Source organism: Vipera berus (genome assembly GCF_964194415.1).
Source record: "Vipera berus genome assembly, chromosome: 11".
Lineage (NCBI taxonomy): Eukaryota > Metazoa > Chordata > Lepidosauria > Squamata > Viperidae > Vipera > Vipera berus.
The window spans coordinates 1,300,737-1,319,724 of NC_138214.1; the positions used below are offsets into that span (position 1 = coordinate 1,300,737).

An 18,988-nucleotide genomic window follows, 5' to 3' on the forward strand; every position below is an offset into this window, starting at 1 on the left:
ATTGATTTTCCTTCATTATGAACAGAAAGTGGCTGGTTGGGGTGCCTCACTGTACAAAAATATATACCTGATATCCAAAAATTTTTGGAAACATATCTGACCCCCTCTAGAGATCTACAGCATTTTTCTCAATTTGCCTTTTTAAATCAAAATGAGCCTGCCTTCCCTTTCTTTCTTTCTTTCTTTCTTTCTTTCTTTCTTTCTTTTTCTTTCTTTCTTTTTCTTTCTTTCTTTCCTTTCTTGCAAAAATCTTGTGAGAATGTATTCTTTCTATCATGTACCACACTCAAAAAAGGTTACAGTGGCCTTTGCAAATACCACTTGCTCTGCCACCGCACCCGGGGTAATAAGTGCCCCCCAGGTACTTTCTACTCCATCTTAACCTTTGCAAAACACAGCCCTGGTTTTCTTTCCTTCATAAGGACTTTATTTACATAGTTTTGGTTTATTTCCTGACAAGCACCACCCTGGATGAATCCAGATGTAACAACTGGGGGATGTTTAAGTTTGTCCCCAACTACTTCTCAGGGTTGAAGACAGCCAGATTGTAAAGATCTACTTAATGTTTCTCAACCTTGGCAACTTGAAGACCTGTGGATTTTAACTCCCAAAATTCCCCAGCCAGCCATGCTGGGAGTTGAAGTCCACAGGGTTTTGCAAGTTGCCAAGGTTGAAAAACACTGATTTACAGTACAAATTAAATATATGGGAGTCCAAAAGGACTCAACCACTTTGCTATGATACTCTGCACCTGCCTTTCTACCTTTTTGCTTTTTAGCAAAACCCAGCTGAGTAGTTTCTCTATGCTTTGCATCCCAAAGGTATCAACTCCCCCCCCCACGCCACCATTTTAAAAAATGCCATGATGGGCAAGGTCTTTGCCGTATATCCATCAGCAGTAAATCTATATAAAAGAAGTTTATAAATAACTTAAATAAGTCAATAGTGAAATGGCCACATTTCTAAGGACATGACAAAGAGTCTCAGAATTGTTGCTGATCACAAGATGAATGTGGTATGGGACACTGATGCAAAAACGATGGGAACAACAGTTACGGCCATAGCAACAGAATTTGCAAATCAATGAAAATGATAGGTCCATTATATTCTTCACTGGCTAACACCAGGTTGGGGAAGGCCAAGGCAGATCTTGATTCTGGTTAAGCAGCCATGTTCCTTAGCTATTATGGACCAAAACAACTAAGCCACTGGACATTTGTTATAGTCTCATGTTATGTACACCTCCCATAGGTTTCTCCATATTTACTCACAAAGACCTGTTTCCAATTTATGTCCTTTGAAACTGTACATATTTATGACAGTTCTTCTCTCCACCTTTGGGGCCTCTTTTATTTGTTGTGCAAGAGTTCACCAGGAGAACAAACGCAGCTGACAAAATCTTCGGTAAGGGGGGAAAAAATCAATACAAAATCAACTATGATTAATGCCGTTTGACAATTTTTCCACATTAATCACATTCCTGTGCTCTGGAGCATGCAAAGCAGAAAAGTCTATACTTATAAAATGTGTAATTGGGAACACTGTTTCTCCTTACTCCAAGCTGGGGAGGTGGTGGGTGGTAGAGCAGCTCGGAATTACAAATCAGTGGAATCATCTGGTTGGAGAAATGTGGACTTCTTGGTTCCAAAATTGGATGTACATTGAAAAAGACAATCACAAGGAGATTCTTGTGAGAACATGCCCTTCATTCAAACTTGAAACAGCTGTTTCTCCAAATACAGTTCTGTGGCGGGACATAAATTGAAGTCCAGCTGTATAACAGACACCCAAGGATATTGCTGACTTGCAATCACGCCCTCCCTCTTGTCAAGAAAGTTATCACAAGACGACCAATCTGCCCCCAAGGAAGGCTGCCCGTTGGCTCTTCACGGGGACACTATAGAGTGACCCTCAGGATAACAAAGCATTTTGCCTGCTTTGGGATTTAACCTAATGTCCCCTGGACAAAAGTATATAAACACTTCTGGGAAGAAGCTGCTGTTAGCCATCACAAGATATATATTGCTTATAATCCTGGGAATGAAAAGATTTCTATATTTGGAGCAGCTGAAAGAGAAGCAAGGCTTCATTGTTGAGCGGTCTGCAATCAATACCAAGAGAATGAAGAATTTTCCCTTTAACCCCCCCCCTTTCTTCTTCTTCTTCTTTGTGTTTTATACTTTTCTGAAATTCAATAAAGTTGTAGAAAAAAACAACTACCAGAAAAAATAGAGTGGCATCTCTAAGGAGGCTGTTGTGGGAAAGATAGATCTGTACAGTTCCTCGCTAAACATGATGGAAGACAGAGTTTCAATACTCCTAGGATGCTACAAGTTGACGAATCAGGCAGGATGGCTAGAATTCAAGACTGTCTAATATTATGAGGACCAGTAACTCCCAGTAGGACTTTTGGGAAAACAGGGCTGGTGGAAACAAGACAGGCAAAAAAAACCCACCAAGAGATTTGCCGTCATTATCATCATCATGCCACACAGAAATACTAAAAATTTTTTTAGGAATACAGCTATTATATTCACCCAAAGAAAAAGCTACATAACAAACAAGAATGTTAATGAATTTCACAGGATCTGAAGAAACAGCCAAAAGTCTCTGTTTCTAAATAGGGCAAATAAATCCTACAGAGACATTTTCATTCCAGGATCAGTGCTCAGTTCACTCAGAATAGGAAAACCACAAAGTTAGCCAATCATCTTCTCTTAAACCCAAGGGCTCCTAAACCCAACCTCTCAACAATTTCACAGAACCCCAAATGCACCAACGATTTCCCGCTACAGATGTTTCCAGCTAGAGATATTGATTTATCTCAAGATGTCTGGAACTAAAGTTTACTGACAAGCATGAACTTCCACCACAGCTAAGCTAATATAAGGCTCTACACACATACAAACACACACCTCTCCAGCATACAGCACTAGACGTCATGTCAGGTGGGACTGGTGAATCAATTGTTTTTTCATGTTGGGAAGCATCATTCCTGGGCAGGTTGGACAAACACATGATCAGCTCAACTCTGATGGGACTTCCTTGGAAGAGGGCTCCAAAAATGGAAACCAGCAAACAAAAACCCCCAAAGAGGGTGAATTCCGCATCATGTGCAGGAGCCAAAATAAGTTCAGGGGTCAATATATCACATCAGCATCTCTTCCTATAGTGTGGGGTCCCCACAAATACTTGTGAGCTTGAATAAATAATTCTGAGATGATGCCAAGTCATTAGAGTTAACATGGATTACAGACCTACCAATGACAGTGAGCACCAAATAGTACCCATTCTCCTTTTACTCAAGTTTTCCTTGGGCTGATTCAAGAGCGAGTTAAGCTAGAGTCCCCCAGGAACACAATTTGGCCACGCAAATCCTTCCCAAATGTTATCCTCCAAATTCTGAGAACTACGTTCCAAGCGTTGGAGAAGACTCATCCATCCTTCACGTCCTGGCTTTCTAACCTATCAAGGGTTGGACGTGAGACAGAGCCATTTTCCTTCCTGCCTGGGGCCTTTCTCAACAGATAATTCTCAAGAGTATCTCTCCTATTCTCCTTTTGTGCTCACGACCAGCTTTTCCCCTTCAAGGCACCCTTTCTGGTCCTTCGACATATTTCTGTCAGCCATCTTACGCGTGGCGATGGTGCCCCTGGCACAAGCGATTTACTGCTTAATTAATAACTTCACTGTGTCGAAAAGGAGATAATACTTTTCTTTCTGCATGAAAGCATCCATTTTTCCTTCAGCAAACAGTTGAATGCATACAGTAATTAAACAAATGTTCACTTTAGCTCCCCGTTTTCTTCCAGCAATCATTGCTTTCACTCGCTGCTCCAATTTTACTGCTCTTTCGTCACAGCCCCCAAATGCAGAAGACAACTACAAAGAAAAGCATTCCGATGCTTTCCTTCATCGCTGACAATTCCTCTGGAAAATGGAAGATTCTGAACAGCAAAGAAAGGTTCCTTTCAAGCCAAAAGAATGGGAAAATTGAATTCAATATAACTGTGAATTAAGAGACTCGTATGGGGGGGGGAATCTAGCCATATTAACATTCTTTTTACCCTGCCACAATCATAGTAGAATTTCGGTGGCTTGCCATAATATTGAACACAATAATCTAACCAAAAAAATATTAATACATTAAAACATCCCGGAATAGCACATGGCATAAGGAGCCCCAAGAGTTCTGCAGAGAAGCTCTGCTTTCCTTTTCTTCTGGATGTCTGATAATCCTGGAGACCCCCCGGACCTTCAACAGGAGGCCACTCCTGAGGACTGCCTCCATCATGGAAAATCAACATTCCTGGGCTTAGTCCCCCAGATCTCCTGAAAATAGGAGACAACCCACTGCTTCTCCAAGTGCAACTCAGGTTTTAGGGTCAACCCTAATGGGGAAATGAAGTCCTGCTAGGTTGGCATGGACCATCCCCAAGAAAAAGACTAATGGTAATGGCAGCTGTGCTGACTCAGGAATTCTGGGAGTTGGAAGTCCACAAGTCATAAAAGAGCCAAGGTTCCCTACCCCTGGTCTAGACCACCCTCACAAGACTGATGTGAAGATAAAATGGGGAGTCTCACAGAAATTGAGTAATAAATGGCCATATAAAATAAAGCCTGTGAACTGGACCACTGCCCAGATTTGCTGTCAATTGGGCAGCCTTACGAATCTACTAGAAATAAAGTGTTAAATTTACTGCTATCCTCCAAGGCTTTGGATAGGCCATCTCTGAAGGTTGCGATCCTCTTTTTCCTCCAGAGCCCTTTTGAAAGGGTGTTTGTTTATTCTAGGCAACTTCTGAAGCTGACACCCACGTAACACAAGCCTAAAGGGCCGTCTCCTTCCTTCCTTGCTGGCAAAGTCCCCAAGTGCTTTCTGCCTTCGTCCTACGCTTTGCATTCAATCAGCTTTTACCCATTTTTATTGCATAAACTGTCCTTGAGCTCAGAAAAGGAGGAAGATAAACGTTGATTTGTTTCAAATAGTCTCCAAGCTACTTTTCTGAGAATAACTTTCCAAATGCAATTATATTCTTCGCTTTCACAATATAAACCCACATCCTGGTACAGAGTCATTAGTGGGGGGGAAATGCAACTCTCTTGAAGGATTAAATAAAATTAGCAAAATGGAGCAGCAAGAAAACGGCAGATAAAAAGCGATCTCGCTTCTTTCCAATTTCACGACAGCTGATTGCAGCCGCTCATTCTCCCTCCATCAGCACCTAATTCGTTCTAGAATCACAGACTCTAAAAAAGGCCTCAATCAACTGGATCAACTCTGGAATGGTGGGCTGCAGAGGGGTGTGCAAGGAAAAGGGGGGGGCAAGAAGGAGCAGAACTAAACAAACTCCCCACAGCCACCTCGGCTGAGGCATTTGCAGCGATGCCAAGTCAATGCCCGCTCAACACTTCTTGCAAAGTTTTGCATTCCTGTTTCGCGTTACGCGCTAGCCAATAGGCACAAGGTCGATATTTCCCCAGATGGACAAAAAGGAGGCTGTGTGGAGGTTGGGTAAACAAACATCACACACACACACACACACACACACACACACCAACCACGGTAAATATATGCGGGTTGCCTGAATTTTGATCACAGAAAAAGTCAGCGCTTTCCCCTTGGTCCCAGATGTGGTTCCTTTTCCCTTTGGTGGATCTACAGCTAATGCTTGACTTGAAAGAGTTCATTTAGTGACTGTTCAAAGTGACAACACTGAAAAAAATGACAATTACAACCATTGCAGCATTCCCCTGGTCACGTGATCAAAATTTGGACTCTTGGCCACTGACTCGTATTTATGATGGTCACAGTGTGTCCAGGGGTCACGTGATCCCCTTTTGCGACCTTCTGACAACCAGAGTCAATGGGGGAGCCAGATGTACTTAACCGTGTTACTACCTTGACAACTGTGATTCGCTTAATGGCAAGAAAGGTCACAAAATGGGGGCAAAACTCACCTGACAACTGTCTCACTTAGCAACAGAAATGTTGGGCTCAATTGTGGTCGTAAATTGAGAACCCCCTGTATTTTATTCAGAGTGTTCAGGCTCTGGCATCCATTATCTTGCTCTGCGCTTTAACCTCTTACACCGAGCTACCCGGGGGAGAGTTACTGAAAGAGAAGCGCTTGTGTTCCCATCATAAATAAACAAATGGCCATCCCTGAGGGACCCCATCAAAGGAGGAAAGTCCCCCAATTTTTTTTTAAATATGTATTACAGCCTCCCCCTCCCTCCAGCTTAATGGAGCGCATGGCTGTGAAACATTATTGGGTGTAATTATATTTCACAGGACATGACTGAGCAGTTAACAATTAAGCTTCAGCAAAGACACCAACTTTTTCAGAGGCCTGGACCGCGAAGGGAAGCATCCAGGTGCCCCACCTTTCACAGAAACGGGGTGGCTGCATCCCAAGAAGCAGATTTCCTGAATATATTTTGGAAGCCAGTGCTGTCCGAAGAGGACCGATCCAGACGGGGAGAGCGCAGCTGGGTCCCAGTGCTGGAAGAAGTCATTACGGCCAGCGCCATCCAACCTGAAGCCGGACACCGCAAAGGCAATCTCACAGACGTCGGAGGCCATCAAAAGTGCAGATATTTAATAAACTTCACCAGAGGCTGTCCTGAAACCAGCTGCCCTCCCCTGGCCCACCGACTGCTCGGCAGAAATCAGCAATGATGGACAAACAACCCGAGAGGTGGGGAGATTAATTATTACCAATTATTTGCTTTTCAAAACAAGCAAACTGCAGCATAAAACTGCCAGGGGGGTGTCAAGCTTCACAGCGCCAAGCCTTTCACTTCCTTCTTGAGCCAGTGTGTGTTTGTTTGCATGTGTGTTTGCACACACACATGCCATTCCAGATTTAGCCATGGGGGGCGGAACCAGCAAGAGAAGGCTGGTGGAAAAATACATCTTTTCCTGCCCATTAAAAGTTTCCTACCTGGAGACCAGCCAAGGCTGGGATGAAGAGGGAAACGAGAGAGTACATCCTTTGATATGTGGGTCCTGGAAGACTGGCAGTGCCCCCTATGCAGGCTTAGCAGCTAATAGTACATTAGGAAAGAGAGAGAAAAACCCAGCCCTGCTCAACCAAAGCAGAATTATGGAATTATTTCCAAATGATAAAAGATGTAAAAGGTTTTTAGGGATGTTAAAAGCAGAGGACATCAAAGGAAGATTTTCTGCAAAGAATATTTCATAACTGGAGGGCTAGCAATGACAATGATCCTAGGCTCGTGTTTCTCAATCTTGGGAACTCTAAGACATGGGGTCTTCAACTCCCAGAATTCCCTAGCTAGCTGGCTGTGGGGATTCTGGGAGTTGAAGTCCCTACATCTTAGAGTTCCCACAATTGAGAAACACTGCGGTAGGCTGACCGAGGGGACCAGAAACAGATGTTTGCAATTACAAAGCTAATTCTTCAGAAAACTAGCTCCAGTTTTCTGCCTTCTTCCCACCCTGCTCTTCCATCAATTTTGCTCTGCCTTCCCTGCGTCTCCTCGTTCCTCTTGGCGTCCCCCATCTAAAAATAAATGAAGGGAATGCTAGACTCCCCTTGCAAGAGGCTATGAACGGAGTCTCTGAAATGTGCCAAATTTCCCCTCCTTATTTTGTCAACAAAAAGCGGGGCTGCAACTGAGCCTTTTTTGAGAGTGAGTTTCCTTTCCGAGGGCAGGAAAACATAAATGCAAACCCAAGGAGTAGGCAGAGAAGACATGAAACCAAGGGGGAAGCTGCCAAAGAAATGCTTCTAAATGAAGACAAGAAGAGTCACCATCTGGAAGAGTTGAGAGGAAGAGAAAGACAAGGAGGTTCTTCCCAACAATGAAACCCCAAATGAGTAACTAAGCAAGTGGATGCGATCCAAGGCTGTAACTTAATTAAGGAAGATGCAGAGGAAAGATTACACGAAATGCACCATCAATTCAGATGCTTCAATTCCATCCTCAAGGCAACCCTTTCTCTGCAGCTTCCCCAGAAAGAGGCCTACAGCAAGTTGTCGGACCTCAGAGATGTTCTGCTACGCTCTGGATTCTGTAACCAACATCTTCAGAAGGAGTTCTGGGAAAAACCATGCTGGAGAAAAGGTTGTGGTCAGAAATTATGGATCAGGACCATGGGCTCAAGGATCTCAGATGCTGAGTCCTTGCCCAGAGCAGAGTAATTAGCTGCCATCAAACAGGGTATGGTAGAAAAGCAGAGAGAAAGGCGGAACCCATCATGGCTTGTATTTGAACCTCCAATGCATGTTCTTGACATAAAAGAAAGCCCACCACCTCGCACTCACTGGGAGGGCTGCTAAGGCCAACAAATCTAACCCATCGTCTACACCAGGGGTAGGCAACCTCGGCTCTTTCATGACTCATGGACTTCAACTCTCAGAATTTCTGAGCCAGCCAAGCTGGCTCAGGAATTCTGGGAGTTGAAGTCCATGAGTCATAAAAGAGCCGAGGTTGCCTACCCCTGGTCTACACCCTTCTAGGCATCTCTTTCAAAACATCCCTGAGCGACATCAATCCATCCCCATCCAGGAAAAGAGAGCCCACCACATCTCCAGCTCTCTGCTTCTCTTATGAGACTGTTCGTTCTCTTAGGAATGGCATCTGCTCTCTTTTCTATTCTATCGCTTTTTCTGGGGTGGTAGGACCCCAGACTGTGCTCCTCTTCTGGGCAACAGATGGGACCCAAGGTAACTCACACGGACAGGCTAGCTAGTTCAACCAAAGCCGTCTGCTTCTCTGCTCCAGGGTCAGCCTCAGTCCCACCACAGCCATCTGGATCCATTGCAGCAGAGACAGGCTTCACATGCAGGCACAAGAGGCCTTTGCTTTGAAAAATATAACTTTACTGGCAAAAACGAGAGAAGCACAAAGTCCTACCTTCTCTCAATGCGCGGCTGGAAAACCGGAGCGCACAAAACATTCAAATTGTCATCTGAGGTTCCTGCACAGGCCCATTTAGAAGAGGTTGGTCCACTTTAGCTGTGCTCCCAATGTGCTGGACTACAAGTCCCATCATTTCTAGTGATTGTGTTGGCTTCCAGACAAGTCCTACAAACCAACAGTCTAGAAAATTTATCCGGGTATTTGCCACCAGGTAAATTGTTTAGAAAAAGCCACCTCCAATTCATGCTGGAAACATGAACGACAAAAAAGGGCATTCTACCACGTCAGATGGATCTGTGAAAAGGCTAAAAAAATGCATACACCGATTCAGAGGAGTCTAAAGATTAATATCCAATTAAGACCAGAGGTTTTTCTTTTGGGATTGATAAACAATGGAGAAAAAGTCATGGGGTGTTGTTTTTGTATGTGATAATTGCAGCAAGATTATTATATTCACAATGGAGGAATGGATGGTGAAGATGCTGGAACTTGCTGAGACAGCCAAATTGACTTCTTGGATCAGAGGAAAGCCAATATCTACCTTTATTGCTGACTGGAAACCCTTTATAGATTTTTTTTTCAGAAATAGCAAAACATGAACTAAAGATTTATGGTTTTGTATGATTAGACAGGATTGATTATAGAGAGAAGAAGTTATGTTTAACCACAGAGTAAGAGGTAAATTTATAATCAGGAGAGCTGTAAAGTAGATCAAAAACTGGTCTTTCCAGAAAGGCTGGAGACCCAGCATCTAGAGGGCATCCTGTCAGAGAAAACTGGGGCATCCACCCTCCCTGGGAACTAAAACAAACCCAGGAGGATCTTTGACCAAGAGGCCACTCGACGCTCTTTTCCTTACGGATGAATTAACCCTCATGACCACTCTGGCAAAGGTCCCCATTCCCCCAACCATCCCCCTTTTCACCTTGGGGACACTAATGTGTTCTTGGAAGCCCAGCTGCCAGTCAAGGAGGCAAAAAGGGTTCCAGCTTCCAATCCTCTTATGTTCCTCCTGGATGCCTGCCAGGAGGCCAAGCCACATGCGTGAGTTGCAGTCATCCATCATCCCGACAATCACTGTTCCCAGAGAAAGCCGCTTCTCCCTCCCGGCTGGCATTCAGATTTAAACCTTTTAGGAAAGCCTGGCGTCTGTCCTGCCCCAAAGCCCCCTCCCCACTGCTCAGGGGGGGAGCACGCTTTCCATTCCTAGGGGGCCCTTGTGCCCTTTTGGGATAGCTCGCTCAGAATGTGTGTGTGGAGCTCCCTGTCCAGCCCCAGGCTAAGTAAATGCTTGACATTTCTGACCCCCCCCCCATTCCCGGTTCTGGTTCCCAAAGGCATCAGGGCCTCCTCAAAGGAGCCTTCCAGTCTGCATCAACACCCCTGGCAGACGTTGTGGTGCCGTTGGGGGCAGGAGAAGACCTCAGCCATCTTCTTCTGAGAAGAAAGGAACAGCTGGGCCCATTAATTCAATCACGCATCAGCAATCTTGGAAAGGAGGAAAGGAGGCTGCATAATGTTGTGATTTACTCATTTCGGAAAACTGGCGCTGGATCCCTTTGGTAGACCTTCTCTTTCCTCAGTTGCACCAGCTCAAGCTTCTATCGTTGATCGCTGCCCCCCCCCCCGCCTTCATCCTGCACCTCCATATATTCAAGGAAGGCACCAAAAACAATCTTCAAAGGAACCAGATTGAAAGTCTCTCCCTCCAATCTGCTGGATATGTTCTACACTGGGTAGCTTTTAAAAACAACGTTTTGTACAGGTTTTTGGGGGCGTGGGGTATTACTGTTTGTCATTGTGGTATGCTACTCAGAATCACGTAGTTTAATTTGGTTGGCTCCATGCACCTGCATAAATGCATAAAACCTCTTCTCCAGATGTGCTGAGATTCAACACCATCATCCCTAGCCAACAGGGCCAATGCCTAGGAGCAATGTGTCCATTAACAATACTGAGCAAAGCTTCCTAGCATCTTACGGTCCATTTTTTTTTTAGCAAAGTTGAAAGAGAATTGCGCCATCTTGGAGCAAAGTCTCAAACACCTTCCTGTTTACTGGAGTTCTCAGAGAGCTTTCCTCAAGCCCCACCCCACCCCCCGGAGCATTGCCAGGATGGCATGTCCTTGGCGGTGGACACTGGGAATCTAGGAGGCTGCCATCCCAAGAGGATGTCATTCTAAGACAGGGGTGCCCAACCTTGGCAACTTCAAGACCTGTGGACTTCAACTCCCAGAATTCCCCAGTCAGCAAAGGAAACCTGGTTGGGGAATTCTGGGAGTTGAAGTCCACAGGTCTTGAAGTTGCCAAGGTTGGGCACTCCTGCTCTGAGACTAGGCTTTCAAAGCACTTGGCCAGTCAGATGTCCAGCCCAGGATCATATCCTTTTCCCTACCCCCTTAAAACCCATTACTGCTTTTTCTCCGTGCAAACCACTTTCCTGTGAGTGGGGAGAAGAGCAGATGGCCCCTTCCAAACATCACCAGGACTAAACCCAAGGCTGCCAACTGCTGACTCTCCCGCTGCGCGGGAGATGCTGTAACAAATGGCTTCAACTCACCTGCTGTCACCAGTGAACCACAATCCAGAGGAGGCTGAAAGATCAAAAGGATGGTTGTGCAAGCCTTGTACATGTTCTCCTCACCACATCTCCTCCATGCGGTATCAGCCGCGGATTTTTATCTAGACTTCTTAAAACTGGGTTAGCCAAGGAGACCACCTCACCCTCCCAACTCACAGGATAAACTCAGCAACAGCCCAACCCAAGTGCCAAAACGCTTAGGGTCTTTTACTGCATCAAGAGGAACCATCCAGCTTAATCCCACCGGCTCAGTGCTTTGGACACACAAGTACTCCAGATCACACCTATGTTACTCTCTCTCTCTTCAAAACCAGGTGCCTGAAAGGAAACTAATGCAATGGGAATGGCACCCCAGATCTTCCTAAGGCCCATAATTGGCTCATTAACAATTCCACAACGGGAAGCATCAAATGCCCACATGCAAATCTGGCCTTAGAAGATTTACGAGAGAGGCAGGAAGAGAGCCAGTAAGTCACCCGAGCGGCTTAAAAGTCCAGCAAAGAGAAAACCCTGGATGGACCACCCCCATCCTCCCACCCCCAAAATAATACCCCAATCCGATGGAAAAACAAAATCCTAAAACCTGGGACCCAAACTAATTTTGAATTTCTGGCTGGCCAGCTGTTTATTTCTCTTCTAAAACAACAACACACAAACACAGAGAGAGAGAAGGGGGGGGGGCTTTTGGAGAGACTCCAGTCTCTACTTATCTCAGAGCATTTAATCCTACTTGTAAAGAAGCTGCTGGGAGAAGTTTCTGCAAGCTTACCAGCAGCCTTCTGTTGCGCCTGCCTGTGTAATTCCAGCCCCAGATTGTGTTAACTTGGCTATTTCCATGCAAAGCCTTCGGGAATTCCTTCCAGCGCTAAGTTTGCTATTCCAGACTCTTCCACTTGATGGAAATCAGCTCAGTGCACGCTGCAGCCCCTCCGAGTCATTCATTCATTTGGGACCAGGCGACTCAGAGCCACTCAGGTCCTCCAATTTAAAAAGCAATCAAGTTTACTAACATTTGCCTGCTAAAGAACAGTATTCTTGGCAATTCCCATTTAAACACACGAGGCACAAACGAGGCTCGGCACACGCACGCACACCAGAATGAGGATCTGCGTGGCCTTTTCTCAACATCACACGTGTTTTATTGTCCTCCAAATCAAATCACCCGCCCAGTCTTCTCCAGATAGTTGATAATTTAATAGAATATGATGCCAAATCCAGGACAGATTGCAAGCTATAAATATGAATCTCCTGTACCCACTCGATGGATTTCAGCACCATTAGAAACCATCATTTACGGAGGTGTCGCTGTTTATAGCTATTAAAAGAGCCCGAACTAACCCAGCTTTTCTACACCCTCTTGCTCTGGTTCACACAACCTAGCATCCCGGAACCATGATTTCACCTTGGTGCGCTAAGTGCACCTAAGTCAGTCTTGAATGCATTGAGTGGACCTTTGTGATGCAGCAGGGAAGGGCGTTTTTTTGAAAATCCAGCCATCGTCCTCACCACCCTTCCGATTCTCCTCTTCGCTCAAGTGGAAAAAGAAGGACGAGCAGATGGGGAGACTTTTTGCTGAGGGCAGCAAAAAAATCCCACCCAGCCAACGAAATGAGATATTTTCACAGCTCATCTACATTTATCACAAGCCAACCCCAAACGACAGAAAGGGAACAATTCTGATAGCACAGACTCTCCACTTTATAGATGCACAAGTAGTCCTTGATTTTCGAATAGAACAGAATAGGTTTATTGTCACTGTGTAACTCACAAAGAAATTAAGTAAACTTCAACAGTTCATTCACTGACCGTTCAAATTTACAACGGTAATGAAAAAAGTGACTTGTCAACGTTTTTCACACTTACAACTTTTGCGGCATCCGCACGGCCTTGTGATCAGAATTCAGAGGCTTGGCAACTGATTCATACTTACGACCATTGCTGTATCCCAAGGTCACGTGATCCCCTTTTGCGACCTTCGAGCAAGCAAAATCAATGGGGAAGCCCGATTCACTTAACAACCGGGTCACTAACTTAACACCTGCAGTGATTCACTTAACAACTGCCTCAAGAAAGGGGGCAAAATGGGGGCAAAAATCGCTTAACAGATTTCTCGCTTAACAACATCAATTGCGGTCGTGATTCGAGGACTACCCGTACATCTAAAAACCCGTCTGCCTCATTCAGCAACGGCACTCTTTTAAATCTGCCCCTTTCCCAGGTGGGCCCTTTATGTTTTTCCAAAAAAGAAAGAAAAGGGTGCCTGAAATCCTCATGCTTGGCCAACACAACTGCCCCCTTGTGAATGGGGGCCCACTGACAATAGCCAGCCTCATCCTATGGATTTCATGGGCTGCCTGACACCCGTGGCTCTGGGCAGATGGCGAACTGTTGAAAACTTTCAGAAACCAGAACCAGCACACAAGGAGAAAAACAACCGAGGTTCCTTGGAGGAAAACCTGCCAGCGTTGAGTGTGCTGTGTGTTTGGACACTCCTCTCTCCAGGGAATCGCATAATTATTCATGACCAGGAGAGCTTTTTCCTCTTTATACCAGCGGTTTTCATTCTTGGCAACTTTAAGATGTGTGGACTTCAACTCCCAGAATTCCATAACAATGAACTCAGCTTAGAAAAGGCTCTTTGCAGCTGCTGAAATCTCCTGCCTGGGTGGGTCTTTTAAAGCAAAAACACTGTTTTCTGCTCTCTCCATAAAACAAAAAAAGGTCCCTGCAATCCAATTATCCAAAAGAAAGTTAACTTCTCCCTCTAATCCATTCTCCCCTAATAACCCCCCAGACGCTTGTTAATGCTTCAGATACCCAAGCAGATGTCGGCAGCAGGGAGATAATTCCCAAATTGCTTGTTCCAGAAAGTGCCACGTGGGTGAAGTTTTCATCACCAACAAAGCTGTTCCAAAATGGGAGGAAGGAAGTGGGATGCATCTCAACCAACAACTGGAAAGCCAACTTGGCTGATCAGATTCCTTTGTCCAGAGGAGCTGCATTCACAAACCACACTGATGACAGGTGTCTCTTACATAGGTTGGGCTTCAACACCCAGAGTCCCTGCTAAAACATCTGGCAGCTAAGGATTCTGGGAGTTGAAGTCCAGCACATATAGAAGGCACTAGGCTGGAGAAGGCTTCTCTAAGCCCAAAGAAACACAAGGCGGCTTAGAGCAGGACTTCCTAAGCATAAGGGCTTCCAATTGTCTGGACTTCAGCTCCCAGAATCCCCCAATCAGTGTGAATATTGCTGAGGATTCTGGAAGTTAAAATTTGCCAAGATTGGGGGAAAAAATAGCACGATAGATAAATCTGTCCCAAAGGAATACAGAATACAGAATTACAGAGTTGGGAGGTCTTCTAGTCCAACGCCCTGCTCAGGCAGGAAACCCTAGACCAGGGTTAGGCAACCTTGGCTCTTTTATGACTTGTGGACTTCAACTCCCAGAATTCCTGAGTCAGCATGGCCACAAGTCATTAAAGAGCCAAGGTTGCCTACCCCTGCCCTAGGCTATTTCAGACAAATGGTTGTCCAGTCTCTTCTTAAAAACATCCAGAGTTGGAGCATTCAATAAACCAGAACAGAGCTGGAAGGGAATAGGCTGTTTGGTTTAGAATTTGTAAGCTACCCAAAACCAGTAACTATTTACGCAATTTAGTTTATAGAGTTGCAAATTGTTGGTAAATCCATCTTATGGACCACCAGTCCAAATACAGTATCATAGGGAAGAAGGTTTAACACAGCCCATTTTCCCACGGACCACTGAATCACAGCTTACCCACTTAACTCTGTGGCTTGGATTTAGACAACATACTGAACAAGAAAGTAACCTACAGCCCAGGTTTACATGACATACTTTGACCCAGAGCATCCTACCATGACATTTTATAGGTGGTCCTTGACCTATGACCTCAACTGGAACCACCCTTTCCATTGCAAAGCAAGGTGCTTGTTAACTGAACCGTGCCCAGTTTATAATCCTTTTTGCCCTGCTTGTTAAGCAAACCACTCACTGCATTTGTTAAGTGAATCACACAGCCACTAATCAAATCTGGTCTCCGTCACTGAACTTCTCCTCCCCAAGCAAAGGCTGCAGAGTTGGCATCTGTGGAAATCCTGGCAAGCACACAGGAGGATGGAAAGTTCCCTTCTTCGCCTGAACTCTGGCAAGAGCCATTTGCTGAGTTCTCCCTCCAGCTGCTGGTGTTTCAAATCAAGGACAGCAAGAAACAGGGAAGAGCGGCCAACAGGTGTGAGGAGGAGGCAGAGCAAATGCCTGCTCACACCCAGGTTTCCCTTTTTAGCACCCACAAACTGCAATCACAATAATTGCTTGTCAAGTAGACAGTGTTTCGGGGAAGATGCCACCATGGCTGTGCAATTATTATATTAAATCATAATACAAAAAAAGGGAAGGTGGGCAATGAAACTGCTTTTTGTGTCTTTCCAGAGGCAGGAACATATGTGCAAGGTTTGGCACAGCTGGAATGTGGCTTCTGCTTAGTCCAGATGTCATAAACAAGGGGTGGGGATGTCATACCTTACATTAAGCTGTGGCTTGCAGAATAAACCCCAGAGATGGGTTCCTACATAAGGTGCCTAGAACCTCTGAAAAATGGGCAACATACAAGCCATGTTGCTACACTGAATAAACCATAATTTCCAAATCAGTAAGAGGCCCTTGATGGTCTCTGAACTTGGCTGTTTTCTTGCAGATGTTTTATGGCCCAAACTAGGTAACATCAGTGCATTGATGAGGTACCTAGTTTGGTAATGAAATGTCTGCAAGACAACAAGCTCAGAAAGCACCAAGGACCTGATGCCAGGAGAGAGACTGATTGGGGTCACATTTTCCTAAGCTATAATCTGTTTAAATCCCAGTTAGCTGAATAAGCTACTGCTGGCTGGGTCCATGCAACATATTAAACCATAAGCCAAGGTTTGTAAGCCACAATGGCAGCCTATGTGGCCCAAAGTAAGTAAATCACAGTGTGGCTTAATATTTTGTACAATCAGGTGTGGTCTTCTCTGCAAAATTGTTGTGAACCACTCTCGGTCACCCTTTTGGCATCGTGTATGGAACACTGTTTTTTGCAGCAAAATTAGGCTCAGAAATACAAGCACTTTTGCAATCACTGAAGAGTCTGTTGTCTCCAGCAGATAAACCAAAAGTTAAAGTAGGGGAGAGTGAAAACAACGTATGTGTAAAAATCTTGCATGGTTGGCTGTCTATCAATTTTGCAAGACGTTCGATAAATAATAAACAAACATGGACCACAATCCCTTCCATCTTGGACTGATCCCTTAAACACAGGCCTTTTGCCAGAAAATTCTTCCTAAGACAAGACAACACACCTAAGACACACAACCTGGCCAGGGTGCAACCCAACACTTTCTGTTACATTCCAGATGTCCACTTGGCCGCAATTTTGCTTTGCTTACAAGCTCCGTTTCCATTTCACATCTTCCCCAAAGGCCTGACTATTTCTCAGCTTCAGAGCTTCAAATTATTATTTATTTGCCGCCTATCTCACGGTCTGAGGCAAATCCAACTTATCTATTCATCTGTCACATCGGAAAGGCTTAAAGGGCATCCGAGGAGCGGGAAGGCATTTGGCTAAATGAGGTTTCCTGCCAAAAGGGGACCTGAAGAAGCTCAGCACCAAGGATGCCCTCAGCTCGGTCCCAACCTCGGGCTGCTCCCCGAACAAACAGGCGCGAAATTAGATTGTTGAGCGGCACGCACAGATCTGCTTTCCATGAGAGGAATCGCTCAAGGAGAGTCACGCTTAGAGGGTAAAAATGGCTTTTTTCTACGTCCAGCCCTCGCAAGGGCTCCCGAGACAGACGGCGCCCCGTTAACCGGCATCGACTCGGTTTCCGCGCTGCGCTCCGAGGCCAAAGGGAGAACTTTGCTGACCCATCAAGCGCAGCAGCCGCCGTGGAAAGACCGCAGAGACGGGACCCTGCTGTGGTTAAGATCCCCTCCCGCCCCCCCTCTAAAGGCTGCCAAGGCACAAAACCACCCACAAACTTTCCGGCGAAGCGCACCGAAAAGCTCGGCCCACCCAGACCAGGTTCTGCCCGGGAGGAAAAGGGGTGGGTGGGCGGGCTTCCCCAGAGAAAAAGGCCCCTAAGACCCAGACTCCGGAGAGCGGGACTGCGAGGGTCGCATCCGGCTCTGCCCGGGCCGGGCGGGAGGTCCGCAAAGGGGCTCCCCGGGACCCCGGCTGACTTGGGGGCCGCTGCGCAACCAAGTCCGGGAAGGCGGCGCTGGCTTTCTTCCCCCCTCCTCCTCCCTCCAAGAAAAAATGGGCACCAATATTCGCTTTCCGCGACGGGCCGGGAGAGCTGAGCGGGGCAGAGACCTGCAGGCGGCCGCGGGGACCCCCTCTGGGGGCGGGGTGGGGGCACGGCTCTTCTTCCCCCCCTCCCGGGACCCCTCCCCCCGCTCCCCCCCCGGGCGGCCGCTCTCCCTACCGGCTGGGCCGGAGCCGCGCCTCCCGCTTGCTGTCCACCACGGCCGGCACGCAGTTGGTCAGCTCGGTCCAGTCGGCGTGCAGCCCGCAGCTCCAGCCGGTGGAGAAGCGCGAGAAGAGCCAGGTCTCGCGCTTGCCGGGCCGCAGGCAGGTGCACTTCTTCTGCCCGGCGCGGCACTCGCAGGGCTGCTCCAGCTGGATGTTGCGCACCAGGTGCCGCCCGAAGGTGGTGCCGCCGGTCTTCTGGATGTGCAGGAAGACGATCAGGTCGTCGCCCGCGATGCGGAAGTCCACGCGGCGCAGCAGCTCGGCCGCCGAGAAGTTCAGCCGCGGCACGAAGCGCGCCGGGCTCTCGTCCTCCGCCCGGTACGGGTCCCCCCCCGCCGCCGCCGCCGCCCCGCCGCCCCCCGCCCGGAGAGAGGCGGCCCCGGGGCCGGGCGGGCGCTGCCGCAGCCGGCACTGGCTGCCCGGGCACACGTACTGCAGCACCAGCCCGCCGAAGAGCAGCAGCAGCAGCAGCGCCGCCAGCCCGCGGTGCCAGCGCTCCTCCATGGCCAGGCCGGGCGCATCGCCGCCGGCCGGCCCGGTCACCGCCCCAGGCCGCCCCGGCCCCGCCGCCCCGCCGCCGCCCCCGCCCGCCGCCGCCCCCCCATGCCGCCCGGCCCCGCCGCGCCCCGCCCCGCCGGAGCAGCCCGGCCGCAGCGCCCGGGAGCAGCAGGAGCAGGAGCGCGGCCCCGGCCAGCCAGCCCAGCCGCCGCCGCCGCCGCCGCTCGGCCCGCCCGCTGCGGCTCCAGCGCCCGCCCCCGGCCCGCCCTCGCCGGCCAGACCCCGCCCAGCCCGGCCGCGCCGCCCCAGCCTTTGTCCGCCCAGGCGCGCTCCTGCCGGCGCTCCGCAGCCGGACCGCCGCGCCCGCCGCCGCCGGAAGGCTCCCGGGACTCTGCGCGCGCCCCCTGCCCTTGCCCCCCCCGTCCAGGCGCCCCTCCTCCCGTTGCCCCCCGCCCAGGCACGCCCCCTGCCCTTGCCCCCCCCCGCCC

At 47.9% G+C, this 18,988-nt stretch overlaps 1 protein-coding gene across 1 annotated transcript in view; it reads right to left on the reverse strand.

The window, feature by feature from the left end:
• Window positions 1–18,506, reverse strand: part of HS6ST2 (heparan sulfate 6-O-sulfotransferase 2) — a gene marked incomplete at its 5' end in the record, with an annotated part of 55,495 nt that extends 36,989 nt beyond the window's left edge. Inside the window, one exon of the mRNA XM_081336319.1 lies at window positions 17,956–18,506. Coding sequence (XP_081192445.1) covers window positions 17,956–18,506 — 551 coding nt within the window. The remainder of the gene's footprint in view (window positions 1–17,955) is intronic.
• Between the last annotated feature and the right edge of the window lie 482 nt (window positions 18,507–18,988).